The following is a 21,543-nucleotide window of genomic DNA, read 5'->3' on the forward strand; positions in this document are numbered from 1 at the left end:
CTAGTCAAAGAAGGAGTGAAGTTTCCTTGAGGGAATTGGAGCTTTCCGTTCTCCTTCCCCTCCACCTCCTCTGGGGAATATGGAAAAGTAGGTCTGCGCAAAGGTGAGAATGATGATACTTCCTGCAACAAAGAAGGCAAAAACAGTCCAGGGGCTACTGAAATGTGTACTCCAAAGGTCTGTCATCCATTTAGGAACAATCTTGTTGCAGTGGGTCTCAATCCCTTTCTTAATGTCAAGATATTCGGAAGAGCTTGGCACCAAGTTGTTTGCCAATTCATTGAAAAGATCAGCCACTTGTTGGTCACTTCCAAGTAAATTATGGATTATGCCTTTAGATCTCAGCTCCTTCACATCTTCAGCATGATCAATAAGTGCATCCAGGAAAACAATGAATGAGGCAACCACATAGTCACTGGGACCATCAGGGCTTGCTTCATATGCTACCAAGTTCAAGAGTATTGACTTAGTAAAATCATCAACGACGAGTTGAGGAAGGAAGAGATTAGCACGAACATGGCCATCTTTGAAACTAACATCTCTAAAGCTCCCACCCTTGATCTTCTTGCACTTGATCCCTGCTTCTTTAAGCTCAATGACTGAACGAAATGACTGCCAATCATCATAGGGCATTTTTGAACCTTCAGACAACTTCCTCTGTTGATCAGTATTACAAATGAGCTTCATGTGGAGTAGGTCAAGGAGGTGTTTCCATTCAACCTTCTCTTTAGGAATTTTCCTTTCGAGCGAAAGTGGCTTCAGTACAAATTTGTGGATGAGTTCTTCCCATTCACTTTTACTGGGTTTGAAGCTCATCAATGCCTCAAGAACCAGAAAGGGCAATTGGTTCTCCAGCAAGAACAAGTCCCTTAACACAAAAGCTGTCTGATCAGTCTTCATCCTTGTATTATAGGACTTATTTAAGATACAATCAATGGAATGAAGAACAAAGCAACCATCAAGGAACATCATTCTTGTGAATTGATCATTACTTAAATTTGCTGTCGAAGTCTTATCATAAAATGCCTTCGCCTTGTGAGCCACCTCCTCAAATTTCACTAATTCTTCAGTCTTTCCACCAATGAACTCCTTTGCTATTGAAGCCTTGAGTTTCTCCACTCTGGCAAACTTTGGGTTGCCTTCTTTATCTTTGTCCTGATTGTGATAAGGACCAATGGAGACCACCATGGGATTAAAGCAATCCTTGCGTTTTTCAGTGCCCTGCCGAATTGTGATTGGAACCTTATCAATTGCATTTTTTTCAGAAGTGGTTTCTTGCTCACATAATATGGGCAGCAACCACTGTGGACAGGACCCTGATGGCTTTGTGATCGTCGTAGACCATTCACGTTGATCGGCTATAATATCAGGCTCGGTACTGCTTCTGCTATCTTCATTTGATCTTTCTATGACCATTTTCCTCTTCTCCGACCTATCAATTGAAACAGAAAAACTTCTTTCATCAGTGCTGGCCATCACTGAAACACTCCAACAAAAATTGCAGCTAATTTGAACTGTAATGGTACATTTACATTTTGCATTTTATATGATGACTGAAAGTAGAAAGCTCTTTTACCTTGCTCACTTATCAAGCTTGGTATTACATAGTAATTCATCTTTGTTGAACTCATTAATTTGGTCTTGTCCATGGCAGATTTTAGAGGGATGTAGTTCCAAGAAAAGTATAAAGAGTCACTCTAGTTGTTCTTGATTAGGGGGGGCTCCACAAACTTCAAACACCCAGCATCCTTCTCCAGGAATTGATATTACTCTTTCTGTAACAGAGACTTGAGCTGCAATACGGGAATCCTTTTTTCTGCCTCTCCATTTTTCCAAAGCTTCTTATATTGAAACAGCTTTACTCATGGTGGGTCCATAGAGAATCCTATTACTTACAGATTGTTGAAAATCATGATCATAGGCCAGAAGACTGGTCTCTAATTAGATGACACTTTAGCATTCAGTCAATTTTAAATTAAGTATATAAAGAAGATTACATTGTTGGAATCAAAGTCCATTACATTCATTTATAGCTAATCCCTTTCATACTACTATTAGGCTTCAGCTTTTTCTTTTTTGTCAAGACAAATATTCTCTAAGTAGAACTTTTTTTTATTCCTCTGCTTTAAAACCCAAAATGACCACTAAAGGAACATTTAATCACTTTACTCTTCCCTAGTACCCAAACAGAACAAAGGGCAAATTAAAGATAATATTTAACTTCAATTCATTTTACTTCTTCTCTTAATTGTCTATCTTATTAACCCACTTAGGTAAAGAAGCTCTTGATCATTTCATAGTAAGACATATGGCATGTTTTTTGCTTCTCCAAGGTCAGAACCCTTGTACATGAACATGCTATTGTGTGTTTAAAATGAAGTTAGTGAATACATTGTAACTTTTACATTTGATTGTGTTTTGAAAGCCCCATTATGAGTTTGAGGTCCTCTAATGATGAGAATGATGAGAGCGACTCATACACTTGGATATGTGAGTTCTCAAGAGACCCAGGGTAAAGTGGTTCTCTTAGACTCTCATTATATATCCTACACTTGGTTCTTCATTTACAATAGAACTTTCTCCATTTTGAACCGTATTATGCAATTTCACATTGAATGCCATCAACTTGGTCTTAGAGTAAATTCTGAATCTTGATCACTATGCTTAGAGGTAAAGCAAAACAGCCCCGAATGGCATCTTTTAAAGATGCTTCTCTTCGTGACAAGGTACATGAGTTACGGAAAACAAATGACAACCTTCAAAGAACCATGGAGAAAATCTCAGGGAGAATATTTTCATCTAGTGATCCACCTCCTCCACCTCCTTGTGTCTTATTTTGAATTTTTTAAAAGAACCATGGAGAAAATATCGGGGAGAATATCTTCATCTAGGGATCCATCGCCTCCACCGCCTTGTGTCTTACTTGAAATTTGTAGTTTGGATGAATAACATGACATGGGGTATTACCGTCTTAGGCATCCAAATTTGATATTTGTAGATGAGGGCGTTTAACGCCTTGTCTTTTCTTTCTTTCCAGCTATGTTGCAAGAAATCCAAGAATTTCTCGGGGCACTAGCATGAGCAAAAATGGTTGATAAGTCTACTGTTTGAAAGAGAGTAAAATGACCGGGAAATCCTAGGAGTAGATCCAAAATAGCCTACTCGATTGACAGGCATAGCTTTTGTAGCTATCGTCGAGCTCTACATCAATCGGGTCACGCCCATCGTTACGGTTGTTGACATACCCTCCGTCACCACCACATGAAAAACTCACTTAGGCAATGCAATGTCTTACTCGTCCACTAGAAAATATCGACAAGAGTATTCATGCGGATGTTTCCTATTTATAGTAAAAATTCAACCCCGACTTTGATGTTGATTGAGTTGCTTCTCTTGAAACTTTTTTTTGAGTAAAAAAGAAATGGTGGATGGAAGAAAAGTTGATTTTGTTGCTTCCAAACTTAAAAGTGTTGAGAAAATACCCACATGGGACCTTATTCTGCTAAATTGATCACAATTGGTTATAATGATAACAAACACTTGAAGATATCTAACAAGTACTTTCAAAATATGATGTATTGTAGTAATCCAAATTGGAGAAGTAGAGCCAAAGAATGTAACACCATTGAACATCTCCATTGTGAAGAAAACAGAAGACTGAAGTCAATTGAAGCTTAAGGAAGCGTGAAGTTCCGACAAGTTCAAGGAAGATTTTGGAGTGCACTTAGTTTAGAATAGGACACTCACATTGCATTTATAATTGTATAACATATCATTGTTCACACTTTCCATGACTTAGAAGGACCTTGGGTGATAGGTTGGTAAAAAGCCCTGGGAAAACAAAATGAAAAATTCAAGTCCGGAGGCTACTGGTTGATCCTGTCGGTTGACCAGAGAACTCAGAAAACTATTGACCGACAGAGTGTGATGCCCCGCATCTTGAGCTTATAATTAATAATATTTTACTATGGTGTCGGCATGGTGATCCCATGTGTTGCAGGCCTCTTGATAGACTACTAAAACCAGGATCGGGAGAGTGATAGAACAAATAATTATAAAAGGTTAAACAAGATAGATTCACACTCTATCAGTAAAATGCTAATAACACTTAACTCACAACTCGGTTTGGGGTGATTCAATTTGCAGATTCGATATAACAGAATGGGCTACAACTTTGATGAAGAAGAATTCTTCATAAAATAAATGTAAGATTCTAAAAATCTCTCATGAAGTTAGTGCACGAATTCTAGAAAATAAAATTAAAATTAAACAAAAACGAATGATAGAAATAGAATTGTTATGGGCTGAAACTCAACTTTTCTAAGATGTGTTTGCAGCTCCAAGGTCTTGTGACTCTTCTAGGATGCAAAGAGGATAGGGAAAGCTCCTACTCTTCAAGGAATGAGTGAAACTCTTCAAGGTTTCAAGTAGATATAGAAAACACCCACTCTTCAAGGTTTTTAAGAGATGAACTTAACTTGTTTCAAAGAGATGCCAAAGACACTGTCATTCAAAATTACCAAAATTCACTACTCAAGTACAAGAAGTTGATGGCCTTTTAGGCATTACACTGGTTGAAAAAAAGACAATCTTACACTTACAATCCAACTATCCAAGTGTTCAGGATATAAACTTAATCCCTAAGAAAGAAGACTCTAGAAATATAAATAAATGAAGAGTAAATATCATCCCCCTCCCCTCTAAGTATCCATAATATCAAACCCCTTCCTCGGGTTTTGAATAATGATACTGCCTTCCTCTTCTTTTGAAAGATTGTATCAACTGTACCCTAAATGGCTAACAGTAATCAAGAGAAAAAAGAAGGCGCCATTGATGACTTGCAAGCATCCTCCGCCATTAAAAAGAAAAGACAAAGAGAAAAGCTGATGAACCGACATTATAATAGGCATGGCTATCTCTGCAAATTCAGCATCCAGCATCGGATTCAACAAAAATTACACAAAAAATCCCCCAGAGAGAGACAAAGTGTGACAGACCGATGTTGGACATTGGCCATCTCAAAATTCAATAATTAAGAAACTGAATGTGTGAATGACCAACTAACACCAAGACACCTCCAATCTCTGCAAATCCGGCATTGAGCATTGGTTTCAATTGGAAAACCCCCAAATATCCAAGATTGAAAGAGAAAAAGAGAGAGATACTAACTTGCCTATCACCTTTGACTGCTTGGCTCCAATCATCTGGAATTGGTTCGATGCATATCGATATCGAGCAACCACCGCTGCTGTTGATGGAGCATATGGCGCCACACATCTCATCTCTTTCTTGTTCTTTTTATGCTTCACGAACTCCTTTGAAATCCCCAAACAGAAAAAAAGATTAAATAGGTGAAAAATGGAATTGATTTTGTTTTTGGATCTGAGACATTAGTCACGAACTCCTTTGAAATCCCCACACAGAAAAGAAAAGCACTGCAATTTCTTCTCTGATCATCAAGCTCCTACCATTCTTTGGTACTTCCTTGATCAGTGGTACTTTGGTACTGCCTTGATCAGTGGTAACTAATGGAGACTCCACTTTAACCTCCACTTCAGCTTCAATGTCAGCATCTACAACACATCTGTATCAGTCTACATCTCTCCCATTTCCAGCACAACGGCTTTCACGTGATACAAGCTGACACCCACTCTACAGCTAATGGAGAACCACCCATTCCTTTGTTTATTGTAACTAACAAATATTCCTTTAACTTTAGATCTGACCCTTCATTGTAAGCATAGATCTAACCATTCATTGTATGAACAGTCCTATAAATAAAATTCATTCTGGGCATCTCACTATTGAGAAAGCCTACCAAATATCTGTTTCTCTGTTTCTTTATGGTATCAGAGAAAACCAAGGGAGACCTTTCTCTTGCCCTAACCATGGCTTTCTCATATTCGTCAACCCTAAACGTTGCCAATTTTGTTACTCTAAAACTTAGTCCTACTAATTACCTACTCTGGAAGACTCAGATGAGCTCTCTCCTTGAAAGCCAGGATCTCCACGATTTCATCACTGGTGAAACCAAAGCTCCAGCAGAAGAAATCTCTTTCGATGATGGAAAGAAGGTCCCTAACCCAAATTATACATCTTGGGTTCGAACAGATAGGCTCGTGAAAGCTTGGATCACTGCAACCCTGTCGGAGGAAGTTCTCGGCTATGCAGTTGGACTGAAATCCTCCAAAGATCTTTGGGAAGCTCTTGTTGCAGCATTTTTGCAAACATCTGAGGCTCGTGAATTCGAACTTCTATCTCAGCTTCAATTCCTCTAGAGGGAAAACTTCCCCACTCTTGCTGAGTATCTCTCACAGTTCAAATCAATTTGTGATCAACTAAATGCCATTGGAAAACCTGTTCCGGATCAGCGTAAGGTATTTTCCCTACTCACCAATCTTGGTTCTGGTTATGAAGCTTTTGCTACTACTATGCTCAAACCCCCTGTCCCTAGCTATTGTGAAATTGTTCCTCTGCTACAAAGCCACGAGCTGCGTAACAAGAGCAACCAGCCATCGTCTGATCTAAATTCCCATCTGGCCTTCTATGGTGCCAAAACCTCTTATATTCGCACTTCTTCGAAGTCAAAGGGAGATAGTAATTTTAACTCAAAGGGAAGGGGTTTCACTCAGATCACTAATACTCCAACTCATTCTTCTACATCTCCACCTGCGTCAGCCAATAGATCTACCAAACCTGGGTCACAACCCTCTAGACGTTCAGGGGGAACTAACCCCTCATATTACTAGAATAGGTCCTCTGGATCTTTTCAAAATCGCAGTTCTGGGAATCGTGTGATTACATGTCAGATCTGCAAGAAGCCTGGACACGGAGCTTTGAGATGTTATGAACGTTTCAACCATACTTTTTAGTCTGAAGCTATTCCAACTGCCCTTGCGGCCATGACACTTGCGGATACCCAGGATGCAGCATGGTTTCCTGATTCTGGGGTAAATTCCCATATAACCAATTCTCCAGGTAAACTCCATGGTCTCCTCCCCTATACTGGTTTAGATAAAGTTATGGTTGGAAATGGTTCTTTACTTCCTATTACTCATTGTGGTGATGGTATTCTTGGTCATGGATTATCTTCTTTTCCATTAAAGGATGTTTTAGTGGTACCTTCCATTCAGCAAAACTTACTTTCAATATCCAAGTTAACTACAGACTGTCCTTGCTCTGTTGAATTTGATTCTTCTGGATTTGTGATTAAGGATCAGCTGACCAAGAGAGTTCTGGCATCGGGGAGTAAGCAGGATGGAGGTTTATATGTTCTTAGAGGATCCTCATTTGCTGCAAATTTTTCCAATCGATTTTGGACTACGAATGTTGATGTTTGGCATAGCAGATTGGGTCATCCTCAAAGAAGAGTTACAGAGTTTTTGATTTCCAATGGAGCTATCTCTGTTTCTAATAAGTAGTTACACTTTTGTCCTAGCTGTCAGCTCAGCAAAAGTTCTAAACTACCTTTTATTTCTTCCTTTACTAGGAGTACAGCACGTTACAATGTATACACTGTGATCTATGGGGCCCAACCCCCATTACATCTATTCAGCATTTTCGTTATTATATATTGTTTGTTGATGACTTCTCCAGATACAACTGGATTTATCCTATTAAGAAAATGTCCGATTTCTTTCACTATTTTGTTATTTTCCAACGAATGGTTGAAAAGCAACTTAATGGATCAATTAAAGTATTCCAATCCGATGGAGGGGGTGAGTTTATTGATAATAAGTTTCAAGCTCACCTTAAGTCACATAGAATCTTGCATCAGCTCTCTTGTCCTGCTACACCTGAGCAAAATAGCGTGGTTGAGAGAAAACACAGACACATAGTTGAGTTGGGATTGGCTAAGTTATATCATGCCTCTGTTCCACGACATTTTTGGGTTGAGGCCTTTACCACTTCAGTCTTTTTGATCAATCATTTGCCGTCCCCACTGCTCTAAATGGATTCACCTTTACACACCCTGTTTGGCCATGCCCCGGATTACTCGATGTTACGTACGTTTGGGTCTTAGTGCTTCCCTTACCTACGCCACACTACTTCCAACAAGCTTGAGCCTCGCTCTCTACCATGTGTATTTTTGGGCTACAACGACCACCATAAGGGGTATCGGTGTCTCCATCCACAGACTGGTCGTGTTTTTATATCTCAGCACGTGGTCTTCAATGAGACTTTATTTCCTTTTCAACGTGCTGGTTCTACTAATGGCTTCACTGCTTCTGTTATAGGTGATCTTGGCACATTTAGTGCATGGATATCTCTTACTGATGCATCACCAGGCCCATCCTCTGGCCCATCTGCAGCCCAAGCTAATTCATCTCACCCAATTGTGGTACCATTTGAGCCCACTCCACTTTGGCCTAGCCCACAGCTTGCAGTCATCCCTAATGCTACGCTCCCTATTGTGGAGCCCACGCAGGCCCAATCACCTACGGTGCTGCCCCTATTGGAGACTCTACTTCAAGTTCAGGCTTCTGACATTGAGCTCACTCAGTCGTCCACTCAGGCCCAGCCCACTACACTTCAAGATGGTGGTGTGTCTTCTTCAGGTGTAGCTCCACCCATTTCGGCTCCTCAGGCCCAGCCCCACTCTACTTCAAGATAGTGGAGTGTCTTCTTCAGGTGCAGCTCCACCCATTTTGGCTTCTACTCCAGCCTCACCTTGCACTGGTATTGTCACACGCAGCAAGCATGGCATTGTCAAGCCTAATCCCAAGTATGCCCTTATTTCTTCCAGCATTCCTACGGAGCCTAAATCAGTCAAATTTGCCCTTCGTCACAGTGGCTGGAAATATGCTATGGATGATGAAATGCATGCTCTTCACCTCAATAATACTTGGGTTCTAGTTCCTCCTTCACCTGATCAAAATGTAGTTGGCTGCCGTTGGGTCTTTAAGACCAAGCTTTGTGCTGATGGTTCCCTTGAGCGCCTCAAGGCTCGACTCGTCGCCAAGGGATTCCACCAACAACAAGGGGTTAATTTCTTGGAGACATTCAGTCCAGTGATAAAAACCCAGCTCCATTTGGCTTGTGCTTACTATTGCAACTATCAAAGGCTGGCCACTGCGGCAACTAGATGTTAAAAACGCCTTTCTTCATGGGCATCTTTCAACACCGGTTTTCATGGCTCAACCACCTAGTTATGTTGATCCCACTCGCCCCAATCATGTTTGTTTGCTCAAGAGGGCTCTCTATGGTTTTAAATAGGCACCACGTGCCTGGTTCGATCGGTTTAGTCACTTCTTGTTGGATTGTGGCTTCACCTGCAGCACCTATGATACTTCTTTGTTTGTCTATCACAACTCGGGGCACACCCTCCTCTTATTACTCTATGTGGATGACATTGTGCTCACCGGCAGTGACCACACCCTACTCTCTACCCTTATCACTCAGCTGAGTTCGACCTTCTCTATGTCTGACCTGGGACATCTCCACTATTTTTTGGGGATCGAGGTATCCTATACTCCTCACGGATTGTTTCTATCTCAATCTAAATATGCCCAGGACCTGCTGGAACGATGTCATATGTCCAATATTATGCCTATTTCCACGCCACTAGCTGTGAAGACCTCTCCATCTGTTGATGATCTTGACCTCTTTCCCGACCCATCTCTTTTCCGCAGCATTGTAGGCACCCTTCAGTTTCTCACCTTGACCCGTTCAAATTTATCTTATGCCGCCAACTCGGTATGTCAGCATATGCATCGTCCCACTCAGGCTCATTTTCGTATGGTTAAGCGGATTCTCCGCTTCATTCGTGGCTCCCTTCGTCATGGTCTTCACACTCTCCGCCATAGCTCTCTCCAACTCTATGCCTTCTCGGACTCGGACTGGGCTGGTTACCCTGTTACCCGTCGCTCTACATCTGGTTTTTGTACCTTCTTGGGCTCCAACTATATTTCTTGGAGTGCCAAGAAGCAACCCATTGTGGCCCGGTCTAGTACGGAGGCTGAATACCGGGCCATGGCCACTGCTACTGCTGAACTCACTTGGATTTCTTTCTTGCTTCGTGATATTGGTGTGGCCCAGCCTCACCCTCCTATCTTACTCTGTGATAATCTCAGTGCCCTACATCTTACTGTTAATCCTATCTTTCACTCCAGGACGAAACATATTGAACTGGACTATCACTTTGTCAAAGAGAAAGTAGCCCTTGGGTCCTTGGTGACTAAGTATGTTCTTGCTTCAAAGCAACTGGCTGATCTCTTTACTAAGCCTTTGCCGCATGCCACCTTTACCAGCCTTTGTTCCAAACTGGGTATGTCCTCCAAGCCCATACTCAGTTTGAGGGGGAATAATGGAGACTCCACTTCAACCTCTACATCAGCTTTAATGTCAGCATCTACAACACATCTGTATCAGCCTACATCTCTCCCATTTCCAGCACAACGGCTTTCACGTGATACAGGCTGACACCCACTCTACAGCTAATGGAGAACCACCCATTCCTTTGTTTATTGTAACTAACAAATATTCCTTTAACTTTAGATCTGACTCTTCATTGTAAGCATAGATCTAACCATTCATTGTATGAACAGTCCTATAAATAAAATTCATTCTGGGCATCTCACTATTGAGAAAGCCTACCAAATATCTATTTCTCTGTTTCTTTAGTAACTAAGTGTAACCCAAATACAGAAGGAACCAAGAAAAAAAAAAAAAGAACCCATGAAGAATTGTAGTCTGGAAGAGAGAATTCTGTGAGAATTTTGTAAAATGGAACTGTATCTAAGCTCAATGGAGACCATTTGTACAAAAGAAGTTGCAACAGAAGAGAAGCTCGATCGATTAGGGAATGGAATAAGTCCATGAAGAATAAGACAAACAGGATTTAAAAAGGAAAAAGCAAGACAATGAAGACGGCTTGCAAAGAAAGAGGGATAGAGATTGAGAATTCACGTGGGTTCCAGAAGGGCTGAGGGGGTAGTGACGTACTGGATCGTGAATTATCTGGGTTTCTTCTTATTTCTTTATGCTTTGACTGTTTGCATCACTGAAACTTCTTCCAACACCACTGCCCTCCTCCCTTCACTCGCCGCCCATCCCACTCATCCCTCCATAACTTCTGCCTATCACTTTCTCTCTTTGTAATTGACCCCAAAGAGTTAGTAACTAGCAGAAGAGAAGAAAAAGAAGAAGAAATGCAGAGGGATTTTTGGGGGAAGAAGACGTAAAAGGGGTTTTGGGGTTCAAGTGGGCAAAATTGGCATAAAATTACATTAACGGTATTATGGGATTTTAGAAAATTTGTAAATGCCCACATCATCACTTAATGACGTTTTTTAACGATTAGGTACGGTTGATAGAATCTTTCAAAAGTAGGGGATGGCATTATCATTATTCAAAACTAGAGATGTAAATGGTTCGAATTCGATCAGATAATGGCATTATCTTTTTTTTTTTTTTTTTGGTAGAAAGGATTTCAAGCTTTATTATTCCGTGTAAAGTTCAAGATGTCCAAGTTACATAACTCCGACAACCAAGTGGTGGATATGGGCCATTCTATCCTACACAAACAAGACAGAGCCCTCAGGGCTAGGGAGTCAGCAATGCTGTTAATCTCCCTGGGTACATAAGAAAAGGAGCAGGAGTCCAGGTAAGAGCAAAGGTGTCTAATATCCTGGACTATATTGGTTATCTCTAGATCAGGTTGCTGGTTGTTTTGGTTAAGTTAGAGGCCAGGGTGCTGTTGTCGACTTCAACTTCAATGCAATAGAAACCCTCCGAGATACACTGTAGTAGACCTTCCCTCACTACCATCGCTTCACCTTGCAGTACTGATGAGCATATAATGGGACTAGAAACTGCTGCCACCGGATTATCATGTGAATCTTTGATGATGAACCTGGCTCCCTCCTTCCCGTTCTTCATAGCTACATCAAAATTCAGCTTATACGTTGGGAGGATTGGTGGGGACCAGTGTTGTTATTGTTGATATCTTCCTGTTTCCCTTATAGGCTCCGGGTGGGTCATGAACTTAGGACCTGCTGCCTTGAATTCATAGAACTCCTTTTCTTCTTGTCGGATCACCTCAGTAGGAGACCAATTACGGTTGTTAAAAACCAAATCATTCCTCAATGTCCACAAATTCCATCATAAGAAAGCCCCATGCCCAATCACCTCTCTTTTTGCTTCTTTGCTTCTCTGTAGAGGTCCATTCTAGCTTTGCAAGACCTGTGAGAGCTGAGGCTCGTTTTGAGGAGGAATGTATGACGGGCAAGAGCCAAACCACATTGCTCTTGCAAAAGAGCAGTCAAACAAAAGATGTTCGGCAGATTCTACTTTATCACTGCACCTGGGGCACATCAGGTCCATCGGAATTTACCTTCGGTGGAGGCCTTTAGTCGTTACAATTCCCCCAGCCAATGTTCTCCATAGAAAGTTCCAAATCTTCGGCAAAGTGTGGCACCCCCAAATGGATTTCCAAACTAACTCAGGAATTTGGTTAGTAGGGCTTGATGAAGCTTCTTCCATCGATCTGTTCTCCTCCTAGTCCTTTTGATTGCACAATAGGTGATATGCTAATTTAGTGGAGAAGACCCCATTCCTACTTGCTCCCCATACTTGGCGGTCTTGTTGTGGAAATAAACCCGACTTAATCTACAATATCATTCTGACATCATCCTGGTGAAACAATGAATGTAGTAGATCCACTTTTCAAGTTCTATTTTGATGATCGATGAGCTCAGAAAAATAGGTGACTTGATTGCTAGACAATGGATGTTTTAAGAACCGATCTCCCTTCAATAATACTCCTCCATGCCCACGATGGAGAGGATCCTAGAGAAGCTTCAAGAAATTCCTTGTGGGGAAAATAAATTTCTTTCATAAATTTTGCCCAATAGGAGTGAGGGTCCTGCCATAATCACCAAGCAAGTTTGCATAGGAGTACCCTATTCTGCATAGCTGGGTCCCTAAATCCCAACCCCCCTTTATTCTGGGATTTACACATCCTGCTCCAAGAGATCCAGTGAATGGGCTTCTTACTGTCATTTTTGCCCCAAAAGAAGTTGGTTGTTGCTCGTTTCATCTTAGAGTGATGTGTTGCCAGTAGCTTGAAGTGTGAGGACGCGTATGAACTCATAGAAGTCACCACTGATTTTAGAAGCACCTCCTTTCCTACTTGACTCAGAAGTTGCTGCTTCCATCCTTGCATTTTATTTGTAGCCTTCTTAGTTATCTCCTTGAAGAGGTCTCGCTTGGAGGTACCAAATATGGTTGGAATGCGTAAATACTTCTTTGGAGCAGCACCGTGGGGAACCTTAAGAATCCGAGAAAACCATCGCTTGAACTTTGACGTTGTATTGGGACTAAAAGTAAAACTGGGTTTTGATAGGTTGATGCTTTGCCCACTAGCCTTGCAGTACAATTCCAAGCATGTTCTGAGATTGTGGATGTCTTAGAGGTTCACTTCAGAGAAAATAATGTTGTCATCGACAAACAAGAGATGCGACAAAGGAGTAGTTCTGTTTCTGACTCTGATCCCATGTATGAAGCCCTCCCTTTCTGCTTGATTCAATATGGAACTCAACGCTTGCGAGCATAGCACAAACAATGCTGGAGAACGAGGTTCGCCCTGTTTAATTCCCCTGGATGGGATAAGTAATTTCCTCATTGGGCCATTTATTAAGAGTTGATAGGACACTGGAGATACACATGCCATAACCAATGACACCCATTTATTACGGAATCCCATTTTGAGCAACATCCACTTAATGAATTACCACTCCAATCGATTATAAGCTTTCCTCATATCCAGCTTGAGTGCTAGCAGCTTCTTCTTGCCTTTCTTCTTTCGAGCGATATAGTGTAAAGCTTCGTGTGCGATAAGCACATTATCTGAAATAGCTCTATTGGGGATGAAGGCTGATTTCATTGGGGATATCACTTGATCCAGAACTCCTTTAAGGCGTGATGCCATTATCTTCGTGCTTGTCTTGGCAGTGACATTACTAAGGCTTATGGGCATACTGATCAGCCTTCTCAGGGTGCGCCATCTTGGGAATCAGATAGATCATGGAGGCATTGAAAGATGTTGGATAGACTCTGGTTCTAAAGAATTCTTGAACGAAATTACAAACCTTGTCTTTGACTAAGTCCCAATAATGCTAGAAGAACGTTGGAGGGAGCCCGTCTGGCCACAGAGATTTGAGAGATGCCATGGCAAACACTGTTTGCTTAATCTCATCATTGTCTGCGATTCTACAAAGCATCTCATTTGTTGCGTTGTCCACTAATGGGCTTATAGTCAGCAGCACCATCTGCAGAACTTCATTATCAATTTGCTTCGATGTGAAAATATCCTTATAATGGTTGCTGATTTCAGTAATTACTTCCCTTTCTGATTCTGTCCACTTCCCAGTCAAAGTTCTGAGCTTAAGGATCTTGTTTCTATGCCGCCTTTGGAGAGTGGAAGCATGGAAGAATCTCGTGTTGCGATCTCCACTGGTTAGCCAATGTATCCTTGACTTCTGATGCCAGTGCATTTCCTCCCTCTGATATTCTACTTTGAGTAGGTCCTCAATCTCCTTCATTTGGGCTTGATTTGAAGTGGATGGTGGGCAATCCTGCAAGATCTCCAATTCTCTAAGGCACTTCTCAATTTCACGTGGATATTCTTGAATGCTTCCTGGTTCCATTTAAAAAACGTGGGCTTGCAGTTGGACATCTTCTGGTGAAGGATATCGCTGGCTCGGCCTCGTAGGGATCGTCCATGCCTTCTCCGCAGTCTTTCTACAATCTTCGTGGGAGAACCACATACTTTCGAACCAGAAAGGGCGCTTCCCGGTTGGTTTACCCCCCGTCGTTTCCACTAAAATTGGTAGATGATCTGACTCAATTAAAGGGCGCACTATTACTACAACATCAATGAAAAACTTCCTCCATTCTTGATTAGAGAAGGCATGATCGAGCTTAATCTTTATATTAGCACTCCCTACTCTCCTATTACTCCAGGTGTGTAAAGGCCCATGAGCCTCCAGCTCCATAAGGTTGCATATATCCAGCATGTTCCTGAAGGTGGCATTATCATATTCGTATCCTTTTATATTCGGACGGATTTAGATAGTTTCTGTATAGTGATTTTTTGAATACGGATTCTCCTAAATGGATATGAACATGGATCAAATACGAATTTTTGACTATTTGTTGACATCTTTACCGTTTTTATGATGAGGGTTAGGGTTGAGACTTGAGAGTTCAACAACTACCCTTTCTTCTACTCTTCTTAGTCTTTGAATTTCTTACATAGATATGTGATTCCATATATCACATTGCATAAACAATATAAATAAACCAATAGAAAATATAGAAAAAAAATTACATTATCTTAACTTATAAAATTAGAAAAATAAGATAACAAAATCCAATAAGGTAACTTAAAAGGATAGACGGACACAAAGATATATTTTAGATATTTTATTACCGTCGGATTGCTAAACAAATCGGATAATAATCGGTTGGATAGGGGGATTATCATATTCGTATCCGATTAGTTTCGGATGAATTCGGATTCTCTTAAATGGATACGAACGCAGATCGAATATGGATTTTTGAATATCCATTTACATCCCTCGAGGGAGGGGTTTGATATTATGGATACTTAGAGGGGAGGGGATGATATTTACTCATAAATAAAAAGCACTTCCAAGATCTTGATGCAAGCCCCAATGTTTCGATGCAAACTTCAATGTCTTGATGTTAGCTGCCCGAGAAAGTGTATGGAGAAGGTGGAGTGCTTCAAGTTTTAAGGAGAACCAAAGAAGTAATTTTGAATGATTTGCCTTTTGGGGCTAGGGTAATTGAGGTAATTGTTAATTTTTAAGAACTATCATGCATGGGTTCAATTATACTTCTAGAAAGTTCTCTGTAGTTACTTGTAACAGATTTGTGTCACCTATGGTTTCATTATTTGCATTAGAATATCAAATTAGGAAACAACTTGTTGTCACCAAAGTTGTGAACTAAGAAGTTGTAATCTTCTTTTAATTTCCCCTTATCTTATTCCTAAAAGTAATTTAATGTAGGGTAAAAATAGGGTTTTCAAAATGTTGAAAGTTATATAATGCAGCAATTAATGTTGTTTTTATGTGAAATAACAAGATTTACCCACATTGGAAAAAATAAGTGCTATTCTAAATGAGCAAAAAAGTAAGGTTACAATATTATTGTAACCAATAAGATGTTCCTATCAAATTATTCCTAAAATGAAGGATGTACAAAATGAACCTAGATAGAACTTGTACTACAAGAAGAATGCATGTCTATTTAATTAGTCACATTGCTCCTCATGAATGAACTCCCATCCCCCCCCCCCTTTTTTGTTGGGGGGAGGGCGGGGGGGGAGGGGTGAGGGGAGGGTTCCATTTCTATTTTCTCATTGATGGATCACTATTCACTTGTAAGCAAAATATTTAGATGAACAATGAATTAGTAACATATACAAGAGAAGCTTCAAGAAATTTCTACCACCTTTCAAGGAAAAATAACAAATTCATTGATGTGTTTTTTTTCACTAATTTATAAATATTTATTGTATTTAAAAATAAGAAAAATTTTGGTCACTCTAACTAGTTTTGATTAGACCGAGTAACCCGATTTCCTGAAAAGTGAGTCAAGTCAAAAAATCTGGTTTTCCAACTATCATAAGAACTCAAAAAGAATGTACAACAATATTTTTTTTTGGTACCTACAATAACATCTATTCAGAATGACATAATGATGAACCATTTTCAAAATTATTTTGAATTTGTTATAACCCTTGAGACTTGAGAACTTCAGACAATAAAACAAGGACTAAGTTTCCCTCCACCCATAGAGGACGGTTCACCTACTATCCTAGGGTTCACAAACCTCTCCTAGGGTTTTAGTATGTTCCAAAAGGGCAATCAACAGAAAGTTCACCACTTTGCTTATTACTTATTAGTACGTATGTTTTACCCTTTCATGGATAGGGTTTGATTGAATTGCAAGAGTATAGAGGCCTTGACACCAATTTCTAATGAGGCCTACACTAGCGTTCAATGGTCAATCAATTCAGATGGCTCTGATTGATTCGAATGGTCTCAAGGCAGATATGGTCTATACTACAATCATAAGATTTCATATAAACTCCTAGCCATTCAATGGTTGGACTTTTGGCTACACTTTTGAATTATAAATGACCTAAACCATCCAAAAATTAATTTTGTTGTTCTAGAATCTTGGAAGTCCATAATTGGGACAAAACATGTTGCCGAAGATCAGTAGTTTTTTGATTGTGTTGTAAACTTGTAACTTTTCCGACGTCCAATGTGAGAATAACATTCACATCTTGTTGTGAAACCATTCCAACTCAGGAGCAATAAAAGACATTGTATATTTTATTCCATACCTCAAAGCCACCAAATTGAAGAACTCAAGCTAACATTGAGCTCAGTTAACTTTTTCGAGGGAGAGAATCATATGGAAATTAAAGTCTTAGGGAGATTTTTTCTAATATTTCTGAGGCAGGTTTTTACCTCTTCCTTTGATTGAACCTTGTCAATCATAGACAAAACTTAGGATTTTATACAACCAATTTAGAAAAGAAATGAAATTGAAGAGTGAGAAAGACACATTAATTAATTACTATCTCACCATGATTTTTGTTTTATTATGACTGTTCTTTTCTTTTCTTGGCTTCCAAACACAACTTAGCAAATCTTTTAATTTCTCCATTCCTTTTCTGGGTAAAGAATAATAAGTATAAGAGTGTCACCTTGGTCTTGTGCCACTATTCAAACCCCTCACTTCTCCATAGAAAGGTGTCAACAAAAGTCTGATCCTATAAGCGTAAGAGTGAATGAATGATACGAACAAACCCACTCTTGAAGTCGAACTTAAAGTCTCATTATCATGAGTGAGGAGTTGACACATATATAATCTATCCTCAATTTGCCCCTAACAAATTGATAATCATTGAAATTTCACTCGAGAGTTGAGCTAGCCGTTAAATTTGTAAGTCCACGAGAAGAGAAATTGACTGATTAGTAAGTGGGAGATCACTTGAAACCTGGCTACAATTAGAGAGGGAGAGAAGACAATGCCTAATGGGCTACAACTAGAAGGGTTGGGAGAGTGTGAATCCATCCGGAGACAACATCGTCCAGCTGCCTTTACTGAAGTAGGTTTTAAAGTCAAAAAAAACAAAAAAGGAATAAGTGTTGGGTATGGTGGTTTTTATCTAGATCGGTTAAAGGTTTGTTTAATGATCTAATTGAAGGTTTGACTCAATGATGAAGATGGGCTAGTGGAGGAGTTGGAGTCTTCAACAATTATGAGTCTTCCAAGAAAGAGGAAGATGTGGACTTTTCCAAGGTGGTGAAGTCTTTAAGAATGTGGAATCTTTCAAGTAAGTAGAAGAGTGAAATTTTCAATAAGATTGGGTCTTCTAAGGGAGTGGAAGTGGATTGGTGGTTGAAGACATTAAGCAAAGTAGAGGAGAGAGAGAGAGTCAGTGGGTTTCATCTAAGGAGAGAGAAAGTGATATCTTGCTCAACAAGATAAGAGGAGAGAGAGTTAGTGAATTTTCTTTAAGAAAAGAGAAAACCAAAAGGTAGAGAATGAGTTTTATAAAAGAAGAGAGGTGTCTACCAAAGAGAGTAGTGTTGATCCAAGTGAATAGCCAATATGTGAGGATCTAAGTGAAAGTTCAAGAAGTACAACGTGGGTGCAACGTGTGTACAAGGACTAAGCGATGAACCAAGGTGAAGGTATGTAGAGTGAATGGAAGATGAGAGAATGGTGTACATGGGTACTTGGGTTTGGGTATCAAATCACAAGAGTTATATTATTTTGTCTTCTCTTCATTCATAGTGGAAGTTGGATCGCACTCTGTGCACGTAGGCGGTTTTTCCAAATCACATAAATCTCTTGCCTCTTCTTTGTGTATGTGCTTGTTTTCTTTTGTGTTTTTGTTGATTTGCATATACTGTTTTCATGTCTGGCTCACATCAATACAAAAGACTGTTTCCCAACCCCCAACTATATGAGCACATGACAAAGGCCTCATCGATGATTTGTCAAATATAGGGTGGTTCAAACATTTCAATGGGATTTTTGTCCCCATCTAATGGTTTTGTGTGCGATTGTGTCATCCTTGCATAAGGCCATTTTGAAACCTATAGCATCTCTAGGTTGTGGGTTCTCGAGAGTTCGTAGTTTTGTACCTTATAACAATTAACCTTGTGATACTGTCTTAATTGTAATTGACATGACGTGAGGTGGAGTCCATCTGCTTCTTTTATGGGTTTAAATTATTGAAATTTTAGCTGAATATGAAGATTATATAACCCTCTCAGGTTCATAGAGTTGAGGATTTGTGTCTGTCCATATCGGCCAACAAGTAAGTTGATGACATCTACTAATTAAAGCAGGGCAACTAATACTGATAAGTTTTTGTATGTCCATTAACAATACTTGTAGTTTGTTGTCATTGTTGGCACCCAAGTGCAAACCAATTCTGAGGTGATTTAGGAAGTTCAGGTAATGTTCACAGGAATTTGGTCCATTTGCAGTACTTAGGGCAGTCTAGTAATTTGGCACAGCTAATAGTCCAATGATAGTAGCTCAGTGGTGGTCATTTTGTGTTTGTTCTTTCAAAATTTGAGGAGAGAGAAAATAAGTGGTGGACCCCATACCCTGTGGATCCCATAGTGGCACCTAGCATGACTGAGGTGGCACGATAGCAAAATTTTTGAGGTGATGTGGCCTACAAATGGCCTAGCAAGGTTTAATGGTAGTTTGATCTTTTGCAACACTTTAAAAGTCAATCACATATGAGAGAAGGTGTCAATTGGTTTGGTTTTGATTATTCGATTCGATTCAATATATAAAATGTGGAAACCAAAATCAAACCGAACCTATAATAGGAACACATTTTTAGAACCAAAATCGAACTGACTCGGATCGGTTCAGTTTTTTTTACTTGGTTTCATAGTTGGTTCCTTATTCGGTTTTAATTCGGTTTCATATTCGATTTAGGTTATGTTTTAGGTGTTTGGACCAACTATTTATATCTTTACTAGCAAAAAAAAATACCCTTATTTGTTAGGATCATAATCTATCAAACCTTTTCAAAACATTAAAAAGGAATATAATTTATCATCCACATTTAATTGCAATATTAAAAAAGAATATAACGTTACTCGGCTCTTTACTTGGTTTGAAAATAGATAATTTGGTTCGGTTTAATAATTTTAGTCATGAAATCGAAATTAAATCGAACCGAGAAAAGATTCTGTCTTTCAAAATCAAAACGAACCAAATTAATTTGTTCGACTCGATTCGATTTTAAACGGCCAATTTCGATTTCGATTCTAAATTGACACCTTTACATATAAGGGGTTCCGATACTTAAGCCAATTTTTGGCCTCATTTCCTTATGAAGCTAGTGTGAGTGCATTGTGCAACAATGTCCTTTAAATTGCAATTCTCACATACTTGTGGTTACAAGGGCATAACCATTTGGGGCGAAGGGCCTGGTGGCAAATACCAAAAATGAGAAGAATTTTAGTCATGATTTTTTGAGGTTTTGTTTTAATTTTTTTAAGATTCCATATTCTAGTTCCCCATTGGCCCAAGAGTTCGTAGTATCATGCGAGGCTCTGCACATTCTCAAGTCCCAAAGACTTAAGTTGTAATGGTTTTTTAAATTTCTTCGTGAGATTCTAAATGTTGGAATCTAGTTGGATGCTCAAAAGCATGGTCATAGGACGTGCCACTCATTTATCTCAAGCTTAGAAAAGGTGAGTCTATGTAGCGCGTGTACCAAAGTTGCTGCCTAGATCCAAAAAATCTGTTTGTAGTTCGCTGAAATGAACTAGAGAAGTCAGAGATTCCAATCCAAAGGTTGAGCATCATGACAGGATGTTCATTACGCACATTTGCTTCGACGCTTTGCGTGTGCAACGTATACTTTCTCGAGATGCTATGCCGTGTGCTCCCATTGGCCCGCTGATTTTCGACTTGACGTCTGACATGGTGAGACAAGTGATCTAACGTGCGATCTGACGCCTCTTTATGTTGCCAAGCTTTTAGATTACAATCTGATGGCTTTCAGATCTTAAAGATTGTGCACCCTCCGTGGTCCTTAGATCATCTGCACCGTCAGTACTTGGTACATCATCTCCGAAGATTCCAAATGAAATTACCTGGTTGGCCGAATTTTGAATCTCCATATCTTGGTCGTCCAATCCCCGACTGGGGCGTGCCGCCTATCAAAATTCTCAGAATTGCCCTCTTCATCCCAATTACATCAGAACAGTATAGTTATGCTTGAAAATTAAAAGAAATAGGGAAAGAAATATTTGTGAGAGTGTGTGTGACGACTGAAGGCCATTGAAGCACCCAACTACATTGTGAGAATGCTTTGAAGGCATATCGAAGTGCATACGTTGGTGGTTGTGCTCCATTGAAGAAGAAGAACTCAACATCATCAGTTGAGAATGTGTGCTTGAGTTAGAAGATGATGATAATGGTGGTTTTTATTGTGGTTTGATGCTCTTCTCCATTTGG

At 39.8% G+C, this 21,543-nt stretch overlaps 2 protein-coding genes across 2 annotated transcripts; both read right to left on the reverse strand.

Moving 5' to 3' along the window:
• Positions 1-1,476, reverse strand: LOC122643391 (UPF0481 protein At3g47200-like). The gene has a single exon (XM_043837015.1). The coding sequence runs from the start codon at positions 1,474-1,476 to the stop codon at positions 1-3; it is 1,476 nt and encodes a 491-aa protein (XP_043692950.1).
• A 12,641-nt stretch (positions 1,477-14,117) lies between these two features.
• LOC122643392 lies at positions 14,118-15,017 on the reverse strand. Its single transcript, XM_043837016.1, has 2 exons — positions 14,771-15,017; positions 14,118-14,638 (listed from the first exon to the last, which is right to left on the reverse strand). Exons 1-2 carry the CDS (start codon positions 15,015-15,017, stop codon positions 14,118-14,120), a joined length of 768 nt encoding a protein of 255 aa, XP_043692951.1.
• Between the last annotated feature and the right edge of the window lie 6,526 nt (positions 15,018-21,543).

This window comes from Telopea speciosissima, chromosome 10 (assembly GCF_018873765.1).
Source record: "Telopea speciosissima isolate NSW1024214 ecotype Mountain lineage chromosome 10, Tspe_v1, whole genome shotgun sequence".
In the NCBI taxonomy this organism is placed as follows: Eukaryota; Viridiplantae; Streptophyta; class Magnoliopsida; order Proteales; family Proteaceae; genus Telopea; species Telopea speciosissima.